Source organism: Tachysurus vachellii, chromosome 12, assembly GCF_030014155.1.
Source record: "Tachysurus vachellii isolate PV-2020 chromosome 12, HZAU_Pvac_v1, whole genome shotgun sequence".
Lineage (NCBI taxonomy): Eukaryota > Metazoa > Chordata > Actinopteri > Siluriformes > Bagridae > Tachysurus > Tachysurus vachellii.
The window spans coordinates 20,468,247-20,492,961 of NC_083471.1; the positions used below are offsets into that span (position 1 = coordinate 20,468,247).

Here is a 24,715-nt window from a genome sequence, read left to right on the forward strand (position 1 = left end):
TATATATATATATATATATATATATATATATATGTGTGTGTGTGTATAAGTATATATGTATATATATATATATATATATATATATATATACGTATATATGTGTATATATATATATATATATATACGTATATATATATATATTTGAAGAATATTGCATGTTTCTTGCTTTAGTTAAGTCTGAAACAGAACGTATACAATTCCCGGTTAGTTTCCTCCACCATTGCATGTGTTTGTCCCACAATGATCATCCTGACAGATGTTTAGAAGCATTGCCTTTGTTGGTGTATCCGATTGTACCACAGTGGTTGGTATGCACAAATTTTTCTTTGTGTATTAGTTTTTGTGTGCATGTGCAGCATTTGTAAGCACATCCAAACAATAGAACAAAAAGTCCGTATATAAGCATATAAAAATTTCTCAAGGTGTCTCCTTGGACAAACCCCTTCTGTGTCCATCCACACTTCATTCCTGCAGTGCACCTGTTGTTGTACTTTGTGGCTTTAAAAATATCTGCACTTCCATCCTATTTTACTAACCTTCAACATAAGTAGATTTAAGATCAGTGGGTATAATATTTTGAAAGGGCAGATATTTGTAAAATATCACAGCATGTAATTAAGTTTTTTCTGTAGGATAGTTTTAAAATATCTCTACTTTCTATGATGGAGAGTAGAATTTATTCTGTATTAATCTCTTTATTTGGAGTTAAATATTATGAACCGGTGTCCTACTCTGATGTACTACCTGAGATCATGTGAGTTGACACACGCTCAAAAATGAAAGGCTCATCGTGTTTGTAATCATCGTATTCAACCTACTTGCACAGTGTAATTCCATCCTTTATAAAGCGTTTAGAAATGTTAAGTGTTCATATTCAGTAGGATTTGTCTGCCTTTTCTAATAGAGATCATCTGAACACAAAATGGTAAGCAACGTGAGTCATTATTTAATATAACATGTGCAAACTTCTTTTTGTCCTTTCTAGTGTAGTCAAGTTTAATGCTTAAGACACTTCCAAAACAAGCCGACTTTTCACACATTTGCAAGGCAGCATGGTGCACATCCCTTCAGGGAAAAGTAAAACCTAAGTGCTGTATCGCTTATGTATTTCTCACAATGTGACTGTCCAGTTAGAAAGTTTTAAGTCTCTGAAACACCAGCTTGCCCATCTTTTCATGTTCTCTGTTTAAATATCTCACATCTGTCCTGTTGCCTCGACCCAAAAGTAAGTGGTTCACCAGTGCATAAAAGTGGTGAACCCAAAAATGTTAATTGCTAGATGGCGTTTCAGTATAAATAGACACCAAAAACGCTGTCAAACCTTATTCTAAAAAGAGGAAGTGCCATTGAATCTCCAGTTCTAAGCTTCTCGCCAGATCATTTTCATTATGTATACATTTAAAGCCATATGGAGAAACAGAATTTCCTTTCTCTTTAGGAAATGAAAGTAGACTATCCAGGACATTAAGCAGCACTAGAATGTTTGATCCAGGCTGCAAATGGAGCATTGGTTAGACTTATGATTTTCATGCGTCATTGTATTTGCCCCATAGAACCTAGGCTCTAGTGTTAAATTCTGCCATGTTTACTGTGAAGGCAGTCCCCGTGTAGGCTGACCACAAGGGAAGACAGAAAGGTCTTTCCTCGATGCAAGATGGCAGGCACGGATCCTGTGAGGATGTTTAATACAGACCATTACATTTTGTTTAGTTCCTGTTTCCCTGTCTTTTCATTTGAGGCACACTTTATTTGCTTTGGTGCTGACAGCGACTCCTTAGTTTCTGGTTCGTTTTGGAGGAGTGTATAGTGAGCCTTCAGGCCATCTCTTTTTCTCACACTTTCTTTGCATTGTGTTTGTCAAAGCCATGGTGATAAATTATCAAAATGTTACAGCTATATGGATGTAGCATATGGATGAGGCCATCAGCAGGATGAGGCCATCTGAGTAGTGGAATGATGAACTCTCAGGTTGATTTATTAAGGTTTGGTGTGGAAAACAAAACAGGTCCAAGTACTGTACTGTATGCTGGAATACCAGTTACTAACTAACTTTCATTTTAAGGTTATACTTTCTTTCAGACGGCTATCTGTAGAATCCTAAAATAAATATGCCTACACTGTCCCCATGCTTATTCCTTCCTGCTTATTCAACATTTCTGTGATCATCATGCACATACATCATGGGTCTTTATGCTTGTCCAGAGACTGCTACTGAAATCAGTCCACCAGAGTGTAAATGATCAGCCAAATGTAGACATCATTTGAGTTTATGAGTGCATGAAACCTGTGAATTATCACTTTAAGGTGAAGATTTTTACATCTGTTATTAACAACATATTAGACATTTAAGCAACATATCAGAAAACATCATGTATTGGCTTTCAGCCATAGTGTTATCATGGTCTAGGAAAACTTGCTTAATATGTGGTTGCTCTTTCAGTGTTCCTCTCCCTTATTTTTCTAAATCTCATCCACCCGGAGTCCCAACTTTGCTCATGGACGACAGACTATTGCTTAAGAATAGCTGAAATCCACTTGTCCAACCCACCATTTATTTTAAAGTGTGATATTTGTAATCCTGCTTCTGCCAAGCATCTGTACTTTACCTAGTGATAAGAACTATTAAATGATGCCTAACACTGTCAGGCAAATCCCGAGTCTCAGTGTGCACTCTGCAAGTTGTGTGAATCAATAACACAATAGAATTATAAGTCTCGGGTTCGGTTGCTGCAAAGCCTCAGTTGAAGTGATATTAATAGTAAAGAATTATATGTTACCTGCTATATTAAAAGCTCAGTTCTATGGGACATTTATTTTTGTTTGCTTATTTGTTTTAACAGCAAATTATACATTTATTTCTTTTAATCTTTTTTCAAGTTTCTACAACTGGAAAACAAATGAAGTAGCATCATGTGACAGTGAAAACTACCGGGTGATCGCTAACAAACCAACTGGTGTACTCTTCATGAACAAGCAGGACCGAAATATTGTTAATGTGGACCCACAGGTAGGAATCATTCTTTTCAATGTGTATCATTTGTATATATACTATCTTTTTTTTTAATTTAAGCTATTCATGGATGAATTAATGTTAATTAATAGATACCTTACATACAAATATTTACTGGGGTGACACTGTGGTGCACTGGGTAGTGTTGTTGCCTCACAGCTTCAGGGGCCCTGTTTTGATCTTGAGCCCAGGTTAGTGTTTGTTTTTTGCATGGGTTTCATGCTGCTTCTGTGGTTCCTTCCACCTCCCAAAATATGCCTGTAGTTGGATTGGCTACAATAAAATGCCTCCAGGCATGAATATGTGTGTGCCTGGTGCTGTGCCATGAATCCGCAACCCAGAGAGGAAAAAGTGGTTACTAAAAATGAACCAAATCCTTATCTATTAACACAATGAGATATTAGTTATGGTCCCTATTATTGTTCTGTATCACATATGAAGTAGACTGGGCATTTTATCTACAGTATGTGTTGGTTTACAGACTTGTACATAATCTATATAAAATGCCCCTCTTTTTCAAGGTTTCCACTTTAGACACGCGGGAATGTTGTTTATTTAACTGGATGTTTGTTCATATAGCATAGTGAATCATGAGACCACCCAGACTAAGATTCACTGCCACTGGAGTATCCTATGATTTCTGGCCAATCCAATGAAATGCAGTAGCTCGTGCTCTCTTCTTGATTTAAAAATACAATGACACTGAATACAATGAAATCCTGACGTAATTGCACTGGGAAAAGATCTAGATAGATAGATAGATAGGTGCTTCCTTACTGCCTTTGCACTGGTCTGGTTTGATAAAAGACAGTAGAATTTGCAGTGAATTCCAGCCTGGAAAAATGTGCCACTTTGGTTTCTTCATCTCTGCACTTTGAGGACTGGCTATTTTAGTTAAGAAGCATGGCTGCAGACGGGCCGCTTTGAACGCACATTGAGGCCAAGATGGCAGAGGCAAATTGTGCCTGTGGTCGAGCACACCCCGACCAGGACGGCTATTAAAAACGAAGGGAAGGCTTGAGAAACCCAGACGCCAAAACCACCCAAGCACCCTGAACCCAGCCCAGGCCCCTACTAGTCATGACCTCATTGTCCATATAGATGCATTCCTGTTGACAAAATGGCACATGAATAATTTTTTACATTTTTGCTTCAATTGTTGCAGTGACCCAATGTATGGTGGGTCTCTGATCATGCTACCCATTTAAGTGATTTTATATATAAATAGCTTTTTTCTTCTCTGAAGTGGTATCTTATAGAGAGCAGACACATCTTCATAAAGGGGTCCTATAAAACTTGAATTTCAAAATGCTCCATCTCTCAAGTTGCTTTGAAGGGTTTTTTTGTTTTGCTTTATTTTGTTTTGTTTTGTTTTGGTTTGGTTTGTTTTTTGTTGAACAGGCAGAATTTATGTCATTCAATTTAATGTTAATGTTTATAGAAATCAGAAAATCTTATCAAATGAATGTGAAGTTTACTTTAATTTTGCAAGCTGTTTAATTAGAACTATTGTTCTAAAATTAAGAATTTTCTTTAACTCCGTAGGCACCACCTTGTGAACACTCCCCAAGAATATACCCAAGAAAGTCTGACATCTATTTACACGTTGCCATCTTTGACCATTATATCAAGTGTACAATCTGAAACACACTGTATTGTCTATATTTATTCTAATATTGTATATATTACTACTGTGTGTAGTGCCGATGCCGCTTTACTTCATGTTCCCTCCAGTGGTCTGGAGGTCTTAGAGTATTCTATTTTGTTATATTTAGTTTTCTATTTAGTGTTGTCTAATACTTAATATTGCTTTCTATAATGGAACAAAATTCTCTGTAACATTTTCATGTTTTATGGAAAAGCATTTCATGTTTTTCTTAATAAATTGTATCTTTTGCACAGCATTACTGCATGTCATTTGCTTGTATTACATACTTTATGTCTTGATCTATGATATAATTTTCAATTAGAAAATTTCTTCCTAAACATGCCAAGCACATATCTGTAAAAAATCACCTTGCTGGATTCATATATCACGGAAAGAGAGAAGTGATCACTTCTTGCCCCACCGGTGCTGAAATACAGACACCAATGGGGATGTACTTAAGTCTCATCCATGAGCCTGGTGTTTATGGATGGGAGATGATGGGACATCATCTGGATCAAAGTATGTCCTACAGGATCTGTGTCCCAACAGCTTTGGGAGCCTTTAATGCCCGTATAAGCCACATCATTCAGTATCTTTTCCCAAACACATCTTTACTGAGATCTTATGTAGATCTTACTCTAAATGAGTCCCACTAGCTTTTGTGTTCATTGACTTGTATTGATATAAGATGGATCATTTCCATGTATATAATAGCATCTATCATTCAGAAGTCTATAAAATAATATATTTTAAGTTAACTGGTGAGTGCTTAATTTTTTTCTCTCACTTTTTATTTTCTTTTTCTCTTTCCCTCTGTCTGTCTCCCTGTCTGCATCTTTACTTTTTCACAATTTCTCTCTCTCTCTCTCTCTCTCTCTCTCTCTCTCTCTCTCTCTCTCTCTCTCTCTCCCTCCCTCCCTCTCTCTCTCTCTCCCCTCATTTTTCTGTTTCTCTATGGTTGTCCTGTGGATGAATCTAAGGTGAAGTACACCAGGGTTCTCCCCTAAGCCCTATAAATCTGCAGCCCATTCCGCTTGGCGCTCATATGAGAGCAGAGAGTGGACGCGATTGGCTGTCGCTTCAGCAGCGCAGTGTCCACGCACAAAACCCCGAGAGCGCACCAGACGCACCACACACATCACACTTCTCACACACTTTCTTCATCGACACCATCACACTACAGCTTCGGGCTTTTCTTTTTCGCTCGTGTGATGATATCTTGTAGGAGAGTTAAGCACTCTTGACCAACATATCGTGTTCTAATAAAGCTTTCCTTGGCACCATGGATCGCCTGCTGGTTCTCCTTCTGGGATGGAGCTGCGTGTGTTCTGGATATTGTGCCATGCTGAAAGATCACTTCTCAAGACTAACGAAGGATTTTGGACACCAAACGGACACGTATCAGTCGGAGAAGTCCGTACAGGATACAGTGTCTGAGCACATGCAGATGCTCTACAGCAAATACACAAGCGCGAGCTTTCCGCTCCGGGACGGAAACACGGTGCGCAGCTTCAAAGCGCACCCGGGTATGTCATTTCTCACAATCACCTGTTTTATTCTAAATTTAACAAATTATGTTGCATGAATTAATGGGACTAATTGTGATTAATCACTGCGAGTACAACAGCTATTAGACCACACGTTTAGTTTTTGCGCGAGCGCTGTTAGGGGAAATCCACCTGCTGAACTCGCCCGGCTTTGCATCAAATATTGAGCGCATACAATTTTCAGTGCTGCTAATGAATAGAAGAAATGGTGTAAAAAAGACTGAATTAGTAAGCTGAAGTGCTAGTATTCTTAATTGCATTGCCATCTCCCTCGTATGACGTCAAACCCTGCGTGCGCTTTGCATCCCTGCAAATTACAGGGTGTAAAAATTTAAGAGTGCGCACGTGTCAGCTGTAGAAAGTGTTCCTAGTTAAATATCCAGACCTCTTTCTAGTGTTACATTTAATGTTGACTTAGAAGCATGGGAAATCGTGCTCATATCTACCAAACTCCTTACGCACTAACTTGAAGAATGAACTCGGGTTCAAGTCAGACCTTGGTGGACCTTGAATATAGTGCGCAATCCTAGGTGTGAAAACATAGTGTTCTTGTATACAGGGATGTCAATGATATACAAGACAGACCTGAAAGTTTGTCTGACAATAAAGGCAAAATCTTTAGACCTAAATCAATATAAAGTACAAAATAAATAACTTGGATATTTGTCAGATGACAAATATAATAACCGTTTATTTCCATCCAGGTACCATCAACAACAAACAGCTTCAAATATTCAATTTAACATCCCTAACTAACTCAGAGGATGTTCTCTCAGCAACGCTGCACTATTATATGGGAGACTTTCTGAACAGCAGCCAAAGATGCTTGAAGTCTAAATCCTGTGCTCGTCATGGCATCAGGCGTCACAGCAACATTCACCTGAGGATCTGGAGCTTCGCCTCTGTGAATGACAGTACCAGAACCCTCGGACACGTCCTCATTAACGTCTCCACAATGTACAGAGACTTCATATCTTGGCAGTGGAGGGACATCACTCGTGTAGTCAATGAAGCAAAGCATCATGATGAGCTTCTCATCGGCATCGCTGTCGATTCACAAGGACAACAACCATGGAAGAAGCTCATGTCTGACCATTCACCCTACATTCTGGTTTACGCCAACGACTTGGCTATCTCCGAGCCCGAAAGTGTGGTGTCCACTCTCCAGAGACACAAAGGGAGCTTAGTGCCTGGACTTCAGAAACTTAGACTACACAACCACAATAGCACTTTACCACACAGGACGAAGCGCTCCGCCAATGTCCTTTTACCATTGCAGAACAACGAGCTCCCAGGTCCCGAATACCCGTATGAGATCCACACCTGGGATGAGACTAGCCCATATGACCCTGTTGAGGACAAGGCAGCCAAGCGATCTCGCAAGAAACCTCGCAAGAACCCAAGAGACAAAAACCCTCTTCTGCAGTTTGACGAACAGACCATAAAGAAAGCAAGAAAAAAGCAATGGAACGAGCCAAAGAACTGCGCTCGCAGATATCTGAAGGTGGACTTCGCCGACATTGGCTGGAGTGAATGGATTATCTCTCCAAAGTCTTTTGATGCGTATTACTGTTCAGGATCCTGTCCGTTCCCAATGCCAAAGGTTTGTTTCTTTACATGTTAATCACCTCATTTTATGCATACTTCATTTATGTTCTCTTTATATTCCAGGTACCTTTTTTTACTTTATTTTTTATGTTAGGAGAAAGTTCCTTACCTTAGTCGATATAATGTTGAATTCTAACGCTTGCTATTTCAAATAAATCTTATGAGATCATAATCACCAGTGCATCAAGAATTGGTTCTGAAATATAAAACTTGTTTACACAAAGCAGGGCTGCACACATATGTTAAAATGGATAATCGGCTCCATCCAGTGGTCGGATGTCGAAAACCATCAGTAAAGGAACATTTCACTGTACAGATACACACAGTTATTATTTGTATCTGTGCACTGTTTAAAAGTAAACCATACACTTTGAGTAAAAAAAAAAATCCTCAAAAACCATTTGTATAAGCCAGTTTAAGGTCCTTCATTTGGTATGTGATTATATAATCATGCGATATAGGGACCGAGGAGGATCATTAACAAGTTAAAAGCTTTTATCAGTAGTGCTGATGTGTTGGGATCCAATAAATCTGGGAGTTCGGTATTAAAATCCAATTTAATGCCTACTTACTAATGGCTTCTAGTTATCTTAGTGTGTCATCCATCTAATCGCCATGTGACCTTTCAGCTGTACGTTTCTTACTTTCTGGAACTCTGTATTAAATTGTATGTCAGATAGTGTTTAAAGGTGAGTTTGGCAAAATTATTACTTTAGTGTATTCAAGTGCATTATACTGATTGAACGTTATACTGAATATGCTACCTTGTTCACATCCGTGACTAACAGCCATGCAGGCAAGGATGTTCCTGATTATGTGTCTGTAATCTGTATATGTCTCTAAACTTTACTCTGCAGTCCCTGAAACCTTCCAACCATGCCACCATCCAGAGCATCGTTCGAGCAGTCGGGGTTGTCCCTGGCATCCCAGAGCCCTGTTGCGTCCCTGAAAAGATGTCCTCACTCAGCATCCTTTTCTTCGACGAGGACAAGAACGTGGTCCTGAAGGTCTACCCGAACATGACAGTGGACTCCTGTGCTTGCCGATAATGTCTCGTGTTATCCGTTCACACACCAGACGCTGCCTGATCATCTGAGCTTCCTGTTTATCCCATTCCCATTTTGCACTGGATGAGAGACTACATCCCTGTAGCTACATGAAGATTTCTCCGTTCTATTTCTAAGGACAACTGCAAATTTGTAAAGCTTCATGTCTGAATGAACTGTCTGGAAGTAAACCACAGATTTTGCAAAATTACTCACTCATCTGAACACAAGTCATTCTGTGACATGGCTGTTATAAACTTTTGAAGAGACTATTGTTTTTTCTTTTTTTTCTTTGGATGTGTAGATTTTTGTGTGGTGAGGATGTAGGGATGAACGATAATATGAAAATGTACAGGGTTTTTTCTCTTTCTTTCACTATTAAGCTGTTACTATTACTTTACATTTACTAAACTCATAATCTAATATTAACATTCTTATCTATTGCTGCTATATAAAGAGATATATTTTATTCCAACACCAAAATGTTTTTTTATGAACTCAGTATGTCGACGAATTAATCAGCAGCATTGTAACGAGTGATTTAGTACAATACTCACAAGCACCATTTGCTGTAGTCTGTTCAAATAAGCTCCTTAAGAACATAAATTAGAATGATAAATAAGTAAAACGAATGAAGCAATATTTGTTTTTACTGATAGAACTTGTACACAGACCACAATCCTTGGCCACATGTAGCTTCCTTTCAGTCTGATCTCAGTCTGATCTCAGTCTGAACTCACTGACCAAGTGCCCTTGTTGACTTCATATTGTGTAATTCTACATGAACGTTAATGTGATCATGCATTTTTTTCCTGTAAATACCACTATTCTGGCTCAGAATATAGTAACTTTGTGATTTAGCAAGGTGTCACAATTTACCCAAGTTTCAGAAAAAATGCTTAGAAGCAAACAAACCTCTTTTTGTCTGTTATTGTAAACGTCACATATTTTAGGGCCTTGCGTATGAATGTTTTTCTTTCAAATGTGGAATAAACTTCAATATGCCAAGTTACAAATAACAGAGTATACTAATTATAACACATACGAAAATATGTATTTGTATATAAGATATGGTTCTCCAAAAGTGCCTTCCAAAAAGATATTTTAAATATGATAAAATCAGTTCATTTGGCATTTATCTATAAAATTAACAAAATATTTGTTCCTTCATTCTGTTCCTTTCTTTTACTTCTTATATTTACACAGAAAAATAATGTTAGCCTCTATTCAAATGCATGGTAATAAATGTATATTTTCCGATTGGACATTTTATACACATGCAACATATGCAGATTAAAGAAAAATATATGTAAAACTATCTTAATATATAACACACAAAAAAATAAAAATAAAAAATACAGAGTGCTCCTTCAATAATTGTATAATATATTTTTACAGAAAGGCTTCCTATATACTATACTATGTAATCTATTGTGTAAATGATTTAGGTGTAAGGTTGTGCTTGTATAATAAGCTTCATAAGAAATTATATTTGTATATGGAAATGAGCTTTAAATGCATTTATTTATTTTCTGTATGTTACATATCCTGTCAGTTTTTTTTTTTCTTTTGGGGCAAAGAAAGCCTTCAGTGAGACGGAGCCTTCACATGAATAATGTAAATGCGTTTAGAGTTACTGACTGAAAGTTTGTTTCTGTTCATTTACCCCACCTGTAAAGTTGCTTTTTTTTAAAAGGCCATAAATAAAGTTTTATTGTCCCACTGATCTGCTTTTATTATGATTTTTTTTATCTGTAATTTAAGTAACACTGAGGACTACATATCCAGAGGAAATACAAACCTGACAATCCCATAACAGTGAGTCCTAATATTAAGTAATAATGAACATTTATAGATGTGCACAAATCTTATTAGAATGTGGGTTTGGCTCAAGTGCATGAGTAAGGTGATACGTATATAGCACCTTACAGGCTCTACACACAGTTTCTCAGTGGTTATAAATATTTCACACAAATCCCTTTGAAAAATCAGCAGCTGAGCTCATCTTCCGTGGTCTGACTCCAAAGCCACATCACTGGCGTTCACAACCACAATCGGTTTGTGAGTTCATGAGTTCGGCACTTGGCTCATCGCTGCTTCCAAAAGCAGCCACATCTCACCTTCTTGGTTCTCCAGGTCAAAAAAGGTAAATATTTTTTTCTGGTTTCACATCATTTTCTTCGCTGTTCAAAGTCCGCAATTTAAACACAATAAAACCTCTTGGGAAAAGTACTTCTGAGAACTCTGTGGTGCATTTCACCCAGCAGTTATAGTCAGTCCATCTCCGTAAATGGACAGATAAACAGGATGAAATTACACAATACACTAATCAGGGTTACTAACATCATCCCCGGAATAACACTGGTCTAGTTCTTTTCAAATGCCACATTCCCAGCTGGTCCTTCCTCCTCCACATTGCCACCTACCCCAGCACAAATATGGCCTGCGCTCAAGGCTGTGCTTTGTCAGAGAATGTTGTGCCATACGCTGGGTTTCTGCTGTGGTTGGGGGAAAAGGATGATGTAGGAGTTTTGACCTTGTTCACACTGAGGTATTTAAAGTAAGGGAAGGAGAGGTTGTTAAAAGTCCATGTCCCATCCAGAAAGTTCATCAGGGGGAATTTCATCGTCAGGTGGATAGTTGTCAAAGTAACTGTGGTCTGTCGGTCCTTTTAGCTAGAAAAAGAGCAAGATTAAGAGATATGTCTCTTTGAAATGCCTCTAAGGTTCAGGTGCAAATTATCCAAATTTAAAAGCACACACCAGCAGGAGCATGAGAGCATAACACGTGTATTTCCATATTGTATACTGCTAAAGATTAAAACAGAGGGAAGATATGCAGGAAATTTTAATATGTTCAGTTGTTTTGCTGATAAATCAGAAGAGATCATTTACATCATTTAGACTTTTAGACACTTTTCTCTAATAGCTTTTTTGTTCATAAGCTTAACGATCATCATATCATTCTAGTCAGCAAGCTTTATCATCTCTTACCTCTCTTTTCAATGGTGATGTCAAAGTTCTCTCTTTCAGGCCACCCCAGCTGAAGCCAGTAAACCACCTAATAATGAATAAACACAGTGTATAATACCACGTTACATTTCACAACCTGTCCTTATATTAAATACTCAACACTGATTGCATGCAGAGTTAGTGTTTATAATAACAAACAATGCATAATGAAATATGTGGATGCCTGTCCAGGATCCTGTCTGAACTGTGAGGGGAAGAGAGGATATTTTTCTTGACTATTAGTGGACCATCCGCTACGCCTGGGGCTGTGCGCGGCAAATCAGATCAAGCCACAGATTGCAACAGAGATCAAGATCCATCTGCTTGACTTTATGGACCAATTGGATTAGAAATTCTCAGTGCAGCACCTTAGTTTACAACAATGACAAGACTAAGGAGATGCTCGTCTACGTTTTTTATATTCAAAAAGTCACATATTAACTTTTATCATTTATCTGTTTACAGAGAAACATATAAATAGACAACCATGTAGAATTCAAAAGTTTGTTTTGTATTGACAGCAATGACAGGTCATAATTAGCTCATTGGTCATTATGTTAGCATTTGTGACCTCACCTTTATAGTGAACTACAGAACAAGATACAATGCAAATAGAATTTGATTAAGATTTAAAAAAAAAAAAAAAAGCTAGAGGAACTGCAAATGAGCAGCAGATCCCAGCTTTCCCTGTGAGTCCAGACTCTTTAATTACAGTCTAAATCAAGTCTGGATGGAGAGGTCAGGAAGAAAAGCACAGTCTTCCAAAACTCCACAATAACACACTGTTCAACCTCCACCTGTACATGGGTCTGTGTACTGTATGTGTGTTTCCTTCACCTGTGCTTCTTGATATCTGTTATTCCATTTTTCATATTCCCTAGACGCTCTGAAGGATTTTGCCTACAAGGGAAAAACAAAATGTTGAATAGTCTTGTTTATTTTTTATTTTTTTTATAGTAATGATGGATTTGAGAAAAAAAACTTGTAATTCATTAATAACAGTGAAACAGTTATTTTTTAGCCCTTTTTTTTTCTCCCAGTTTGGTCATTTGCCAATTCTTATAATCTAGCTAGCTCTTACAGGTCAGTGTAACACACCCATAGGTGTTAGGTTTAGGGTTAAGTGCTACCAGCCCTTTTCCTCATACATCAGCTCACACATGCTTTTTAAGGAGTAGTGTTTCTCTGATTGACAGGGGAGAGAGAGTATGCCATCCCTCCCTCTCAGACAGCATGGCATGTTTTGCTCTATTTGATGGTTGCGGCATCATTTGATACAAACTCCAGATTTGTTTAAATACACGTTTTTGTTTTCAGACAGGTATGTAGATAAGACAGTATGAAATGTCTTACTTGCAGAGCTTTCGAATGAGATCCCCAGGCCTTTTTGTGATCCTCTTTGGAAAGTCCATCTTCTCCATGCCCTTCAGAATGAAAGTGTATGTCATCATCTGGTCTGAGCCAGTGAAGGGAGGGCTGTGAGAGGAAGAGAGTCGAGCAAGATTACAGAGGGTTGAGTACAGTCTCCTTTACAATCATCATGTGGTCATCACTGATACAAACATTATACATTTTTTATACTTATAGAATTTTTCCAATCTCTGATGAAGATTCCAAACCTTTAATTAGCTCAGAAATGGATGCTGCACCAAATGAGGAGTGCTTTAGTAGTGTGTTTGTGTTCTCCAGTAAACGTTGCCAATAAATATTCATCAGACTCCATTTACCACAAAAAAACAGCTAAAAATACATGTATTCGTTTTAGCATTTAACTGGATTTTATTGTTCTTTTATAACACTGGACACCCTTGTTATATAATTTAATATTTATTATTGTTGTTTTTTTCACTGTTACAAATTATTGCACTGTTATTATTGCTGCTTGCTTATTTTTGTTCTATTTTTGACTCCCTACTGTAGAGAATTATTTCCATGTTTTTTACTTACCCTCAAAGCATTTATATCATTATATTAAATGTATGTAAGTAATGGTGCAATATAAATAGTGCTATTTATATAAGGTGTATAAAACTGCACATCATAAGATTGTATGTTTGGAAAAATTGTGTGAAGCTAAAACTAAATGAAAATCATTCATTTGCTTGTCGTTTATTTCTTCTCCTTTTCACGCACGGAAGTTCTTTTAATGCATTATTTGTTGGTGATCTGTGATTATTTTGGTCACTTAAACATAAAAGACACATCCGTTTTCAAAAGATTTTCTTTTCCTCTATTAGACACTAAAATCTTTCCTTTCTGGTTCGGATACTTGGTAACTTAATAACACCTAAACAACTTTTGTAGCTCTTCAGTGCAGACAATCTCATTTTCAGTCATTAATAAAGGAGCCAGTGGGATATTTTGTTGGTACAAACCTTCCAGTCAGAAGTTCAAAGATTAGGATTCCTAGAGACCAAAAGTCGACACTGAGGCCATGGCCTTTATTCAGAATGATCTCAGGTGCAACATACTCAGGGGTCCCACAGAACGTCCATGTCTTCTGGCCACACTTGATCTTCTTTGCAAAACCAAAGTCAACCTAACAGAGAAAAAGTGACCAGAGTGAACCATTCAGTGTTCCTAATGTTAATCAGCAAAAAATATCAGCAGCCCATTAACTTTGTTTACCAGTTTTACATATCCATCTGAGTCCAACATAAGGTTCTCAGGCTTCAGGTCTCTGTAAATGATTCCTTTTTTGTGAAGGTACTCAAACGCTTCGGTCACACAACCCACACAGAACTTGGCAGTGTTCTCGTCAAAGCTTCCTCTGAAAATATCAGTGATACAAGAAGTCAGTGAGAGTGAAAGATTGAAAGATCTTTACATTAGTTATATTCAAGCTAACCTGTCTCTCAGCAGACTCCAAACCTCTCCACCCAGACACGCCTCCAGCAACATGTACACAAACTTGCTGTCCCTAAATGTACGGTACATTCTAGAGAGAGGAATCATAAAAAATCATTTAATGTCATTGTGAAAAAGTGTACAAGATCATTTATTAAATTATAACATTCCTAACTATAACTATAACATTCCTAAATATGTACAAATTTAGGTTTTTTAATCTAAATAATTTTCAGACCATAAACATACTTGACAATAAATGGGGAGCTGGTCTCACTCAGTATTCTTCTCTCTGAATGAACGTGTTCTTCCTGTCTGTTGTCCACTATGTGACGCTTCTTAATACACTTCAGTGCAAAGGTCACATTCTCATTTTTCACTTTCACCTGGTAGAAAACATACGCAAATGTTCAAATAAACCTGAACCAAAATCATAAATATAGATACAAGAGCACTAGGCATAAAGCAGTATCCACTAAAATTGTGATAAACAGTCTGTATGGATATGAAACACCAATGCTCACCAGTTCAACCCTGCCAAAACCCCCTACTCCTAGAGTAGCGATGATCTCTAGGTTCCTGAAGGAAAGAGATGAAGTAGAGTCCTTCTCTTTGAGCTGCAGCTGATCAATGGACAAGGGAGAGCTGGGAGTACTGCTTCCTGACCTCCTGCATAAAAGAAACAACACAAAAACTTGAGTAATATTTATCTGAGATCAAATATAAATGGATGCTATTCCGTATGTTATGTCTATATATTATGTTGTAAAAAGAAATTCTATATTTCCCCCCAACAGAAAAATATTCAAGATATCATCATGTCATGATTTGATAAAATTTCAAATGCTGATGATGACATGCCATCCTTGTCCAGGGGTCCAGCAGAGCAAATCTGGCCTTGATCAGTTGGTGGGAGGGATGACACGTTTTCCTCTACCCTACCAATCACAGAGATGCTATGAATTGATGGATGTCTGTAAGATCGCATATGTGGAAGGAGGCAGACAGTGCTTTCCCCTGACTGTGTTGACACAACATGAGCAGCAGTTTGAAAAGATTGGCTGGTTCTCTGACTTCACTTGTCACAGAGGCAGCACATTTTAACCTTTAGACATCCTGGCTGTCCTTTAATAGGAAAGCTCTAACTGGTGGATGGCAATTAGCTGAGACTAAGTTAGGGAGAATATTAGGGGTGTTAAAACATTTGTAGCATTCACTTAGAAGAAATCACACTTTGGTAGCAAGGTTTTAGAAATCTCTAATCAAACTGACTGTTTGAACCAATGTGTTGATTAAATTGGCTCATTACCAATCAAAATTCCTCCTCCTTGTTTGGGTGAGATATATTTAAGGTTAAATTGGCCTATTATTTATAGGCAGATTATAAACTATATTTTGGACAGTACTCTCATCTTTTGTGGCTGATTTAAGAATCCAGTCACAGAGATATCTAACAGGATTTTCCAGACCACCATACATTTATCACCTTTAAACATTAATACTCATTCCCTGAGTGAATTATACAGCATATACATGTACATATAGCAATTAAAACTAGTTTTATGTATCTAATTATACCTACAAATAAATACTTCCTTATACATATATCATTATTCTATGTATATGTGCGTTCTCAAGCTGGGACACTCTACACTCTGTAGAGTGTGTACACTCTTTGTACACTCTACACTCTGTACACTCTTTGTTCTTACATCTTGTAACAGCTGTATATTTGAAAACATATGTTTATATGTACATAATTTGCAACACTCACTTTGCATTTCTCTTCTTGTCATCACGGGCTAAAGTCTCAACATAGCCTTGAAGATATTTCTTAAGTTCATCAAAGGTGCCAACAGTTTGTGTGAATGTTCTGGGAAGAGAATAATAAGAGTTATTAGAGAACAAAGTGAACTAGAACAAAGCAATAGTCAAAGAGAAAAACGGTTCTTACTCCCTGTCAATGACGAGGCATTCAACACCATCCTCATCTGCTATGATATTAGCCGATCGGACGTCATCGCTGAAAAAAGGAGAAAATTACATTATGCCTGTAAATCCAACATAACCCAAGGGCTGTTGGAAATGTAATTCTGGCTTCACTAGAAAGAAGAATCGCTTCAATTAATCATTAATCATAAATGCAAACTGCTATCAGCAGCTAATATCTGCAAGCAGCGTGTGTCCTAAGATTTTAAAGAGAAAAATGTTACCTGATGAGGGCCTTTTCTCCAAAGTAATCACCTTTCTGTAAAGTATTGATGACCTGCGGTTCCTTGTGATCCTTAGTGCTTTGGGTAACTTTAATCTGAGAAGAATCACATTCATTATGACATTTGGAGAACATATTGCTCAGTCCACCATTTGTGGTGATTCACCAGACATAAGTGATGAATCGTGATCCATTAATACTAATTAATGAATCCCAGTGGAACACTGTTCTCAAATTATATGACCATATCCATATGTGAGGAAAGAACCATCCAGAATGCTGTAGATCATAACCTAATGTTGTGTGATTTTATATCTTATGTTCAAACATTGTCACAACACAAAAACCGGCATCATTTATTCAATAACCAACATTTCTGTAATTATATATCATATTTATTCCAAAGCCACTGTTTGGAACTTCCGGTTCTCTCCTCTTAGCCCATGATTAGACAGACAATTCCCTTTGTAAAGTGATCCATAGCTGACCCTCTTGACCTAATAGGCAGCTTTTTGGTGGCTAACACTAATGGGCTTATTCCCAACACGGTGTCTTGGACAGGGAGGCGACAGGCTGACGAGAAGCATCATTTCCGGCACTTAAATCGCTCTCAGAAAAAAAACATCTGTCTTCCCCATTGCAGTCAGAGTTGCAGCTATGGTGGGGGCCCATTGGGGGATCCATGACCGGGTAGCTCATGATAAACAGTTCCTGTTACTTCCCAGAGGAGACCTCTGTCTCTTAACCCTGCAGTGTCAGGTTATTGATTTATCTCTACATGCTCTACCTCCCACAGAAATGGAAACGCATTTCCTCTATATCTCCAACATACTGGCATTGAGGGAATGTGACCATAGAAGAAGCCACTTTAGGGGTCGTTTTTTGTGTGAAAAACCCAGATTTTAGTTATAGAGTTTAATATTAAAAAGGAGGTTTGAAATATCAGGATTAGTTACAGAGTTTTCCCAAAATACATGTTAAAACTAGTTCTAGCCAGGTGGAGATCATTTACAAACTGCTAACATCTGATAATCTAAAATCTGGATAATTATAAATCCAATATGTGTGCAGTGATACTTTTACCTTTCCGTTGGCAATGATGTAGAAAGTGTTTCCTTCCTCTCCCTCCCGGATGACATAGTCGCCTTTGTCATAATACTCCTAATGAGGAAATACAAAGAAGATCTTATTTAGCTATTGATTTCCTATTGAGTCAGTGCCATTGTGTTCATGTGTGGATATTTTTATCTGAGAATACAAGAAGGTTGTAATCTTTCAATCAGAAATACACAATAAAAGTATCTACTGTATGAAAATATATATAAAAGTTAGTTAGTAAGTTAGTTAGTTAGTTCTAAATTTTAGTTATATATAATGTTAGTTAGGTGCTAGCAAACAACAAAAATTGCATGTTTGGGCTTAACTGTATTTAAATATCATAAATGATTCAGTACTTTTTTCTAAAGAATAACCCATTTTGTGTAATTGTTTGAAAATGAAATGCTGCCCTAAACAACAGGTTTTCTGTGTGGACGCTGCTCAGTACTGTCCGGAAGGTCTCAGAATTGGGAGGAGTTTGAAGTTATCACATCCTTGGCAGTGAGTTGTTAAAAAGGCGAATTATTCCAGGAACAATAAATGTCTGTTTACACTATCACACTCAAACTAAATGACATCATCATTACCTAATACATGTTGGTCTCACTCTGAGGTGAAACTGGACAGCATCCAAGTTTTACGTCAACGCCAATCATTTTTCATATTGCTATATTGCATATTTTGGGTGAACATTAGAGACCAGTTATAATTTCCAGTTCTAGTCCTTTTCTCAAGAGTGTGATTCCTATCAATTTACTCATGATCCATCCACGTGTCTTCCTGGCACGGCTCTACGGTCATTTCATCCAAAAAGTTCTCCGAGAGAGCACTGGACCTCTTTACTCCAGGAAGTCCAAAAGATTTGTCCAATCTAAGACTCTCTCAACACATTCCTTTCCTCAATGTTTAATGTTAGAGTTCCATATTATCTGCATTTCACAGTATGAAACATCTGCACCACTCTTGAGTTATATTGCTAACTGTCCCCCGGGAGGGAATTTAATCAACTCCATCAGAATGATTAAATAACAAAATTCTCCTATTCGAACACATGGACACATGATCAAGAGGAATGTTCTTGAAGTATTTGCAGAAGGTAGGGAATGTGAATGTAGGTTATTTGACACAAATCTGACAAAGTCCACACTCTTTTAGAAACAATCGCTTTGGCCCCCTCAGAAAGATTTGAAATAAATCAGTCAGCAGCCCAAATCAGCTGTCCAACAAATCTTTAACAAAGCACAGACTGTGCCATGTTTCTACCCTCAACTTTCAAATCAGGAACACTTTACTTCGCCCAAGTCAAATAATTATGGCAACAATATGTCAAGTGATTATGATAACAATCTACCGGTCCAAGAGATGACAGACGTAATGCCTGCACTCTCCAACACAAAGGTCGATAGATGTGGAATTTTTGGTGTTCAGGAGAATATCAAGAATAAAGATAAGATCTTTACTTACCACCTCCAGGCAGTCAACAATCTTAGCCAGCTTGTCTTCTGGAAGATTGGCCAAAAGTGAAACACTGGAATAAAAGAGAAAATGAAGTGAATGAAAAGAAACTAAACATATTTCAAGGAAGATACAGATCTTTCTGCAAATAAAATCTGTGCTAATTGTTATAATAAGGATAATAAGGTACAGTTTTGTATGTTAGAGCCAAATTCCAGTTATGTTTTCTATTTAATTTGTGTATTTAGAGTCAGAGAGATTGTTTCAAAGCATCTCCAGACTCAAAGGCACAGTCAAATATTCAAAGTTAACTTTTGCTTCTTCTTTTATTAATCATCGCTAAGGAAATATACTATTTGTATACGATTTATATACTATTATATTATGTATTTATAAATGCAGCTTTCAGCTGAGAAATCACTATACTCCTTAATCCACAGTTTTAAAGCAGAAAACATCATGTCAACAATTACTGTATATTTTATGTGTTTTCTTTGTGTATGTGAAGCGTCTTCCTACAAGTCTGACTATAAAATGTTACTGTAGAAGTAATGATCTAGTAAAATAAGCTTATTTAATACAGAGCTTCAATAAATGGTGCTGTTACACAAAATTAATTAAAATCTTCTGACCAATCAGATTTAGAATGAAACAAGGATGTGATATATTAAATGCATTAAATAGCTGAGGGTGACATGTTTGGTATATCACCTTCTGAGGAAGTTGCGATGCTGCTCATGTCTTGCCTCAGAGGTCATTCGCATGATGTTGTGAAAGACCTCTCGGTCAAGAACCCAGGTTCTGACATTACTGGCCGCTGCAAGAACAACAAAACTGCAGGTAATGTGAGGGAAATGCCAGCGTGGTCCCGAGGCTTAGCCTCCACCTCAATGATGGAGACCAGATTAATATGTGGTGAAACAGTCACCAAAACACATCTACATCAAACAGAGCCATTTTACAAAGCGTTTACATTTTATTGCAGATTGTTAAATCAAAGCAAAAGCTAGAAATGGAGGTTAAAATTTACAATGTGAAGTTATGCTTATCTGCTTGAGCCAAGGCTTTCTAACAAATATTGTTATAATGCATCTATACTGAGGTTGAAAGCAGGAGGGACACATGAGGTCAGAGTTTTTTATGATTAAGTTTATGATGCATCTTACAAAACATTAGGGAAAGTGTCTTGAGCCAAAAAAATTTCAATTTTGATATCCAAAGGCTTTGTGCTACAAAGAAACATGATTTTGTACTTGAGGAGTTTGACAATGTCTAAACCTTAAAGATCCTCCAAGTGTGAGGTAACTATGTTTAGATAACACACACGAACTGCTAATCTAAAGAAGAGAAAACATTCAGGCTATTTTACTTTATTAAATTCTCCCGTATCTAAGCCCAGGACAAATTATTGTCATTATCCAACATCAACACGTGTTTATTTGCATCATCCACTATTTTCATGTTACATTTATAACGTGTGTTTATACTCATAAAATGAGAACAGTTAATTATTAGTTTAATCTAGTTTCATATTTTCATTGTACTCCGAAATTCAAAACAGTTACAACAATACTTCACCTTTAACGGATGCAGTCCGGGTGCAGTTATATAAAATGGCTAATTCACCAAATGTTGTCCACACCGTGATTGACGTGAGCAGTTTATTGTTCTGATAGACATCCAGGTTGCCGTCTATAAGTACAAACAAGAACATGACACAAAAGGCATATAGTCCTTTAAGTAATATATTAAATTACTCTGTTAATTCTGGTTAAGAACCATGATGTTTAATTTTCACAACAACTAAACCCTTTAATACATAAATTATTTATATGCATAGATTTTTATCTTTTTAAATAAAAAAAATGCTTGCATGGAATATTTTTATTAAAAAATCATCGTAAAAAAGTTACAATATTTTTTAAAAACCCAAGGCATTCACTGAAGTCAGGCTTTTTTTATGTAGAATGGTAGTAAAGACAGAGAAAAACTAATCAAAATAGCTAAAGAGGTTACAGTAATGATGTCTCAAGAGATTCGGAGGTGATTTACGTCTTATATTGTCCTCAAATGTAAAAAAAAAAAAAGCCTAGGGTAATGGTTGACTATACACAAGTGTTCATAAAAGTGTTAATCCAAATTCTTTAAAAAAATACATATTTTCTAAAAAAAAAACTATAATAATATATTTTATACCATGGCTGTAGAAAATACTACATTTTGATTTTAAAAAATATAGTATGTGTTATTTACAACTGAATTCTTGAATCATTTCTAAAGTAAAACTTATAATTTTACAAAATGGTTAAAGAAATATGTCATCTCCTATATGGTGTTCTGTGAGGAGATGTTAAACATTTTGGAAGGAGTGTCCGGTGTTAGGACTTTGTAACACCTAGTCAGAGGTAAATCCCCAAAATAGGAAAAACACTTTCGGAAAAACAGAACTTTACGGTTTCTCTGCCAAATGACAATTTGTGTTTTTTGTCTCTTTAACTTTAAGAGAAAGGTGAAAGAGAATCTGATCAGTAACTATAACTCCAGTGATAACCAGAAGCAATTTGTCACACATGATGTACTGTAAACTGTTATGACATCAGATATTAAGACAGTAATGAAGATGATGTTAATAATGATGATGAAAACATGGCATGGTTACACAGTAAAAGGTAAACTGGAATTACATCTTATGTCAGTATCATCCATAACATGTTTTTGGTGTGGTTTTATGGCACAGCAAATTTGAACCAAATAAAAAATGGATACTGTGTTTCCCGGTTTTATTCCATGTGGATTCTTACCTGCCAGCACAAACAGGTGATTCCCCGGCTCACCCTGTTTGATGACACACTCTCCTTGTTGGTATGTTTTCTCATACATGCATTCCACCATGTCTCTGAGCTGCTGTCCTTCCAGTCTCTTCAGATATCGGTTCTTATTCAAGGCATCTGTTAGGAGTTTCTTCACACTGACATAAGCAGAAAATAATCAGATAATGAACTTTATTTAACTTCTCTTTAACATTGAACAAGATATTAAATCTGTGTTGATCGAAAACATAGGAATTACATAAATACTGACATCTCAGCACCTCATATTAAATGTACTGGGTAAATGAGGCCAGATGATCAGTGCTCTCTGGGCACTGAACTGAGTAGACAGATGTTTTTGCTTTATTTTTTAATTATTCAAGACAAACTAATTAGACAACACTTCAGAACCTTTCTTTCACTTATCAAATGCACCAGTTCTTCAATTGTCAATACCAGCATGAAGAATAGTTAATGAACCCCCAAACGGTATGATTTAATATAATGAGAGCTATCACAACATGGTCACTATGGAGATTACCATCTGAATGGCACGTCCTAATTAGTCATGTATAAAAGATGAGACGATTACTTTTCATAACATTACGTAACTAAAATATCTGCCTGACTGTATAGGTTATATTGCAGGTTTTTTTCTGACCTTGGCTCTTTCCACACTCGTGCACTCTCAAAGTAGAACTTGGGCATGCTACTAGAGTCATATGTCCTGGATGATGGTTCTGCAGAAACTCCAGCTTTGGCTCCTTTTCTCTTGTTGAGTGTCTCTCGCAGCAGACCACTGAGTCTCTGACTCGCCTCACTGGGCGAGTTCATGAGTTCCAAATCTCGCTGTTTCTTCAGAGCATCCTGTAGACTGCTGAGCTGGAGACACTTTGTTCTCAAAGCATCTGAGATGTCAGCAATGACTTGGTTATTCTGGGCGAGCTGCTCTTCCAGCTGTTTGATCTGTAGCTGCTGGGCACACAGTTCTTCATCCTTCTTCTTCAGCTGACCCTCCAACTCTTCCACCTTCATTTTAAGGCGCTGAGGACCACCGCTTGACTCGGTGTTGAGCTTAGATTTGGCCGAGCCATTGACATGTATGAAAGGATTCAGTTTGGCTGAGCTGTTTCCCATTCTGCTACTGCATTAAAGAAAACAATGAATATTTCTTACAGTTAACAATGCATTACATTTCAGAAACACTAATGAGAAATACTAAAGGTTAATAAAAAAGAGTTTTGAGTATATTACTCCTATATCATGCTTTCTCTTCAATTATAGAAATTACAATTTAAAAAAAATCAACAGAGAAATGTTTTGAATTTAGTTTTTCCTCCTTCCATAACCACCACATTATCTGAAACTTAGCAACATTGCATAATACATCATTTTTTCGGATATAAACACTATAAGACCAAGTTTATGGACTCCTGATCATCGCACATGTTGAACTTCCAATTTCACATGTTATCCCACTTTGCTGTTATAATAACCTCCACTCTTCTGGAAAGACTTTAAACAAGACTTTGGAACATGACTGTATTAGTGCATTAACAGCATTAGTGAGATATTACTCAGTATTATTATATACACTGCATGGCCAAAGGTATATGGGCACCTGAACATTTCAACCAATATGTACTGTTAAACATTCCTTTCCCATGTCAAAGGTATTAATATGAAACCAGTCCCTGCTTTGCTTGTATTTAATCTCCACTCTTCTGGGAAGGATTTCCACTGGATATTGAAATGTGGCTGTGGGGATTTGTGTTAATTCAGACACAAGACCATTAGTTAGATCAGATACTGATGTTGGGTGAGGAGACTTGAGATGCAGGCTGGGTTTCAATTCATCACAAAGATTTTCCCTTTCCCATGTCAAACATTCCTTTCCCATGTCAAAGGTATTAATATGAAACCAGTCCCTGCTTTGCTTGTATTTAATCTCCACTCTTCTGGGAAGGATTTCCACTGGATATTGAAATGTGGCTGTGGGGATTTGTGTTAATTCAGACACAAGACCATTAGTTAGATCAGATACTGATGTTGGGTGAGGAGACTTGAGATGCAGGCTGGGTTTCAATTCATCACAAAGATTTTCCACTCCAACCTTGGCAAACCATGCCTTCATGGCATATTGTCATGCTGGAACAGGTCTAAACAAACCTTTAGCCATAAAATGCATATCAGTTTTTTTTTCCATTTCTGTAAAAAACATTAACTTAATTGTAAACACATGAAACCAAATTGTATTTTTTAAACATTATTTTTTCCTATATTCAGATATGAATTATTTCTATATCATTTGTATTAATGTACTGTTTGTTTACACATCCCTTCTTATTTCTATGTAGACAGCACTTTTCTGTTTGGTATTTCATGGTGAAATAAAGTTTTTGATTTTAAAAAACAACTTCAAA

At 36.9% G+C, this 24,715-nt stretch overlaps 3 protein-coding genes across 3 annotated transcripts in view; 2 read left to right on the top strand and 1 right to left on the bottom strand.

Annotated features, from left to right (window-relative positions):
• The window catches only part of cfap299 (cilia and flagella associated protein 299), a 53,471-nt gene extending 48,557 nt beyond the window's left edge, over positions 1-4,914 (top strand). Inside the window, exons 5-6 of the mRNA XM_060883511.1 lie at positions 2,878-3,007; positions 4,556-4,914. Coding sequence (XP_060739494.1) covers positions 2,878-3,007; positions 4,556-4,654 — 229 coding nt within the window. The 3' untranslated portion in view covers positions 4,655-4,914. The remainder of the gene's footprint in view (positions 1-2,877; positions 3,008-4,555) is intronic.
• A 770-nt stretch (positions 4,915-5,684) lies between these two features.
• On the top strand, positions 5,685-10,585 carry bmp3 (bone morphogenetic protein 3). The gene is made up of 3 exons (XM_060883338.1): positions 5,685-6,184; positions 6,910-7,808; positions 8,671-10,585. Exons 1-3 carry the CDS (start codon positions 5,941-5,943, stop codon positions 8,860-8,862), a joined length of 1,335 nt encoding a protein of 444 aa, XP_060739321.1. The 5' UTR covers positions 5,685-5,940; the 3' UTR covers positions 8,863-10,585.
• Positions 10,586-10,865: 280 nt separating this feature from the next.
• prkg2 (protein kinase cGMP-dependent 2) overlaps positions 10,866-24,715 on the bottom strand; it is a 15,411-nt gene continuing 1,561 nt past the window's right edge. Inside the window, exons 2-19 of the mRNA XM_060882980.1 lie at positions 22,954-23,436; positions 22,284-22,450; positions 21,061-21,174; positions 20,194-20,299; positions 19,492-19,555; positions 18,013-18,090; positions 16,931-17,025; positions 16,672-16,740; positions 16,492-16,590; positions 15,242-15,386; positions 14,967-15,103; positions 14,719-14,808; positions 14,499-14,640; positions 14,246-14,409; positions 13,224-13,346; positions 12,708-12,770; positions 11,853-11,919; positions 10,866-11,534 (exon numbers count right to left, since the gene is read on the bottom strand). Of these exons, the coding sequence (XP_060738963.1) occupies positions 11,439-11,534; positions 11,853-11,919; positions 12,708-12,770; positions 13,224-13,346; positions 14,246-14,409; positions 14,499-14,640; positions 14,719-14,808; positions 14,967-15,103; positions 15,242-15,386; positions 16,492-16,590; positions 16,672-16,740; positions 16,931-17,025; positions 18,013-18,090; positions 19,492-19,555; positions 20,194-20,299; positions 21,061-21,174; positions 22,284-22,450; positions 22,954-23,429 (2,295 nt within the window). The 5' untranslated portion in view covers positions 23,430-23,436 and the 3' untranslated portion in view covers positions 10,866-11,438. The remainder of the gene's footprint in view (positions 11,535-11,852; positions 11,920-12,707; positions 12,771-13,223; positions 13,347-14,245; positions 14,410-14,498; positions 14,641-14,718; positions 14,809-14,966; positions 15,104-15,241; positions 15,387-16,491; positions 16,591-16,671; positions 16,741-16,930; positions 17,026-18,012; positions 18,091-19,491; positions 19,556-20,193; positions 20,300-21,060; positions 21,175-22,283; positions 22,451-22,953; positions 23,437-24,715) is intronic.

Bases quoted from the DNA above. Each gene is read 5' to 3' on its own strand.
- bmp3 (XM_060883338.1), top strand. From the start codon at position 5,941: ATGGATCGCCTGCTGGTTCTCCTTCTGGGATGGAGCTGCGTGTGTTCT. The intron at 6,185-6,909 runs GTATGTCATTTC...ATTTCCATCCAG, and splicing joins CAGCTTCAAAGCGCACCCGG to GTACCATCAACAACAAACAG. The intron at 7,809-8,670 runs GTTTGTTTCTTT...TTTACTCTGCAG, and splicing joins GTCCGTTCCCAATGCCAAAG to TCCCTGAAACCTTCCAACCA.